The 4,760-nt window shown below is 35.9% G+C and overlaps 1 protein-coding gene across 1 annotated transcript; it reads right to left on the bottom strand.

Moving 5' to 3' along the window:
• Nucleotides 1-274: 274 nt before the first annotated feature.
• Nucleotides 275-4,379, bottom strand: LOC145823769 (uncharacterized). Its single transcript, XM_082923286.1, has 3 exons — nt 4,088-4,379; nt 1,300-1,352; nt 275-748 (listed from the first exon to the last, which is right to left on the bottom strand). The coding sequence occupies exons 1-3, from the start codon at nt 4,377-4,379 to the stop codon at nt 275-277; spliced, it is 819 nt and encodes a 272-aa protein (XP_082779412.1).
• Nucleotides 4,380-4,760: the final 381 nt, after the last annotated feature.

Raw genomic sequence — 4,760 nt, 5'->3', positions numbered from 1 at the left:
ACAACTCAACTCGCACACATCATTACTCATCAAGGTTAATACAATTAGATGTCTCTCTAGTAGCTACCTTTGAATGAACAACTTCTTTAAAATGCTCAATTCGGCGACTATAGGCACTATCTCATCTAGCCGCACAAGAATGATGAAACTTACACCAATTAGTAGCTATCGGTAGAATTGGATGACCTGGTAACATGAACACCTACATTGAAAAAACTGTAAGTATGAGATCGATGCAGTACAAAATCATAAATGTATTAAACAAATCATAATGCTATACTTGGAGAAAATGATTCCCATTAATGAACCCAATAGCAATCTCACGCTGTTTAACTTGTGATATTGGCACTGATCGTAGGGGGAGGAATGTAAGGCATTGTTGTGCAGATAAGTGGTACAATACCACTTTATAACATGATGCAATAAGATGACCCATGTCAGGCATAGTTATCCAACGGTCATATCCGAGATTTGGCTCAAAGTATGATAAAATATGGGTCAACTCTTCAATCCTGTTATGTGAACCATATAGCTGAGTGTAATGCACTCTGTGTGTGTGCAATTCCTTTAGGAGATGACGTCTGACTTGACCCCATTCAGCCTCTGTAAGCCCCATCAAGCCAACAATGGCCCTAAAACCACAATTGTCATCTTCATCTACATCCTTGATAAGACGTATGTACGGCTTCAATCCAACTGAGAGAGCATCAACATATGAATAAGTAGTAGTTATACGAGTTCGATATACCTATTCAACAAGGAGGGGATCAACATATGAACAACAAAACACGTAATTTATCATCAACAAAAATGTAAGTAAAAAATGATTACATGTACTTTCTTTTTGGCGGGCCGTTTTTTATGTACTTTGAGAGAATCCTGTGTAGGGATCTGGGTGCCCATAGGTGAGTGGCTATCATGTCCAGACTGAACTTATTTAAATGCACATGGGTCTTGACGCATAGATACCTAAATCTTCTTGTGTCCCTTACCTCGAGGGTTGGGCTTTACATTCGGCTCAATGAGAAAAGTACTTTGCAGATTTGCAATCTTTCTTAACTTATGTAGAATTTCCAACTTCATAGTATAATTAGATGCATTCAATCACTTAAGTATGAGATCGAACTCTAGTTCAAAACTGAATTCCACTTTATCATTCTTCAACTTTTGTACTATCTCAAGAGTCCTTCAGTGCGGATTAATGCTATTAAGTGGTGTTGGATGACCCTGTCGAATGTAATTCGCAATCTCATGGGCACAAGGTAACCCGTGTATTCGTTGAACGACACATCCACATACTGAAACATCAATGCCAACATCATCCACTAGCTTATTCTCTGCCAAGACAAGCTCTAATGCAGTAATACAGATATTGCCTCGAAACTCTATAAATGGGATGGTTTTATAGCAATCTCGGTTTTGACCCGACCTTTGTTACATTCTGGACTCGGGTTTCGTGGTTTAATTTTGTATCTATGTCTTGTTTTCCTCCTTTAACTCTTTGAATTTGAGTTTTGGAACATGTTGGGCGTGTTTGGAACTAGTTGGTTGTTAGTTGGTCTAGATTGTTGTTGCCCAGATTTTAGCTTCTTCGCTCGAGCGAGGCTTCTTGTGCTTGAGCGAGCCTTCTGAAATTTGCTTCTTCGCTCGAGCAAGGTTTCTTATGCTCGAGTGAGATTTGAGAGTTCTTAGGTTTCTTTCCCAGATGTAGAAATTATGGGAAGGTGAAGTTCTTCGCTCGAGTGAGGCTTTTTGCGGTCGAGCGAGCGTGTGCATTTGTAAAACTTCTAAAGCTTTGCATTCTGCGCTCAAGCGACTCCTCTTGCGCTCGAGTGAGGTCATTTGTTGTGTCTGGTCGCTCGAACGACAACTCCTTCGCTCGAGCGAAGGTCGTGTATATTAGTTCGTAACAGAGTTTTATATCACTTTTTGATTTCCTTTTTGCAAGAAACCCTAATTCGGCACCCTCTCTCTCTCTAAAACAGTCCCTCTCTTTACAAATACTCTTTGATCCAAACACTACTACCCTACTTCCTTTGAGAAAAAGGTGGAGCATCTTGTGGGCTTCCATTCCATCTGAACCAAGCTTGGTTTTGTGGCACTTTTAAGGATCTCCTTTTTCTCCTTTAGGCTTCTACACTTGAGGTAGGGACATTTTACACCTTGATATGGTTTTTAACCTAGGCATTTGCTATTTTGTATAAGTGGTGGAATTTGGGAGGATATGGGGGAAGTTAGGGTTTGGGTCTAAATTTTAAAAGAGGGATTTTTACATTGGGTTTCATGAATATATATATGGGGTATTGAATATGGAGTTATATGGGTTAAAATGATGAAATTTGGACTTGGGATTGATATTTGGAAAGGAGGAAAATTGTCCTAATTCGTGTTAAATAATTATTTTGTATAAATAATAAAATTGATATGGGAAATATGAAATTGAGAGGATGTGTGAATGAATGGTGTAGTTGGATATGAACAATTTGATAAATTATCTGTTTGATAAATTGTACATCTGTTTAGAAATATCTATTTTGGGCTATCGGTGGAGGATAACTATGATTGTCGTAGAAACTGTATGAAGACTAGGTAAATTGAAATTGATCATTTGAATTATGTCATTGAATATGACGGTTTGACTAAACCATTGGATATGTGATTTAGATAGTCATTGTATATGATAACGCTTTTAAATACATTGTATATGTATCATTATTTGGGATGAGATAAGGGATGTACTCCATTATTTGGAAGGAGATAGGGTATGAACTCCATTTTAAATTAAGTTGGCCGGAGTGTCTAGGGTGAAAGTCCTGAAATCTTATATGTGTATACTTGGGTGCCGATTCTCTCGGACGAGAATCCGTAAAATAACAAGAAGATTAAAATGTTTGAATCATGATTATTATTGAATTGTGAACGAATGCGTTGTAGTCTCATTTGGGATTGTTTAGATGATAAGGAACTACACCTATGTATTGATTTGAAATGAATGAATGGAGATGGATTAAGATGTGGTTATCAATATTGAATGGTAATGGGGAGAATGTAAGTTAGCCTTGAGTATTGGACTTTCATCTGACATTTATATCTTAGTTAAATCTCATATATTGTGTTAATTTATCTCTATTGGGTTTTGGCTCACTCTACTTGGGAAACCATTTTTAGGTACAGGTAACATGCCTCCTCCAAGGACGTAGCTTGGAAGGACTTAGGGACTGGAGGCTTTGTTTTATTACTTCTATGTTAAATGTTTATTCAAGCCAAGGGCTTTACATGTATGGAGCCTAGGACTCTTTTTGTTGTAACCAAGTGATATCTTGGAAAGATGCAAGTCCGTAGGGCATTTATTTTGTTGTTATCAACTAGTGTTACATGTTGTAGTTTCAGAATGAACATTTATGAAAGTGTAATGTATGTAATATCTCTTGTAATATAAACTCTGATGAAGGAAAGTATAACATTTTTTATTATGTTCATGAATCTCATGGGATGGATTATTCACTTTATTTTGAGGGCGTTACAGGTTTGAACTGGTGTTGTACAACGGTTAAACTCTTCTCAAATTGTGCCTTAATATCAGTGTGTTGCAACTCAAGCAAGCTATGGATCTTGGTCCAAGAACACTCAAAATTGACTTGGTTAGAACCAAGTTGCCGTTTAAGTTTTGCATGTGCACTTTTAACCCTATGTATAATGGAAACAATTAACATAATTAAGTTTAAATAATCAAAATCATAATGATTAATAGTGTAAGGTAGACAAATATATATTACCTGTTGGTTGTAACATTCTCGAAGTGCATACAACTATCGGTCCATAAGGTAACAAACTTTTCCTTATATGAAATTAACCAACTTTGTGACACGTATTGCACTGCCTCAGGATATGTATCAAAATTCGTAAGTTATAACAAGGCGTTCATTGTATTCAAGCTCAGTCGAGGAGAGTACTAAGAAATTCCATGAAGAGATAAACTTGTCCCATTTCTTCTTACTCTTAAACATTTTCTCGCATTTCGTCAGTACATTTCTACTAATATGCCATCGGCATAATAAATGTTGAAATGTAGAAAATATCCTATCACTAGCATTCATCAAAGCAAGCTCACTATTTGTGACAATCACCTCAGGAATAGCAATGTCATCCAAGAGACTACGCAATGTAATTAACACCCATACGTAGTTATCAATCCGCTCAAAATAGAGATATGCAAAGGCTACGAAGAATGACATATCAGTGGATGTCACACCAACTATCTCAAGAAGAGAAAGACAATATCCATTTGTCTTAGTGCAGTCCATGATCAACACCTTTGGAAATAAACGGAGCAAATCTAAACTGACAGGATGTGCCCAAAACAAGTCTGTGACAGCCATCGTGTTGTTGTCACACCTATGCCACTCAATATAATTATGCTTTTCCAATTCACCCAACAATTGTTGCATCTGTGATCTCCCAGCTTTCTCAATTACAACTTTGCTTTGTTAGAGTTTTCCAAAAACACTTTTTAGAAAATTCTACTTTCTTGTTTTCCATTTTTTTTTATTGAATTTTTTTAATATTTTAAGCAATTTTTTTAATTTTTAGACATACCTAACATAAATATACCTAAAAAGTAAACAATTTGTGAAAAAACCTTTTAAAAATTCACTAAATACCAAAACACACAAAAAAAAAATACGAGAATTCAGTACATTTTTTTGTATTTTTATGTATTTATTAATTTTTCAAAATATTTTTTCACAATTTTTTTTTTT

This window comes from Camellia sinensis, chromosome 4 (assembly GCF_055761805.1).
Source record: "Camellia sinensis isolate YWXY chromosome 4, ASM5576180v1, whole genome shotgun sequence".
Taxonomy (NCBI): Eukaryota; Viridiplantae; Streptophyta; class Magnoliopsida; order Ericales; family Theaceae; genus Camellia; species Camellia sinensis.
This window is presented reverse-complemented; position numbering and strand designations above follow the sequence as displayed.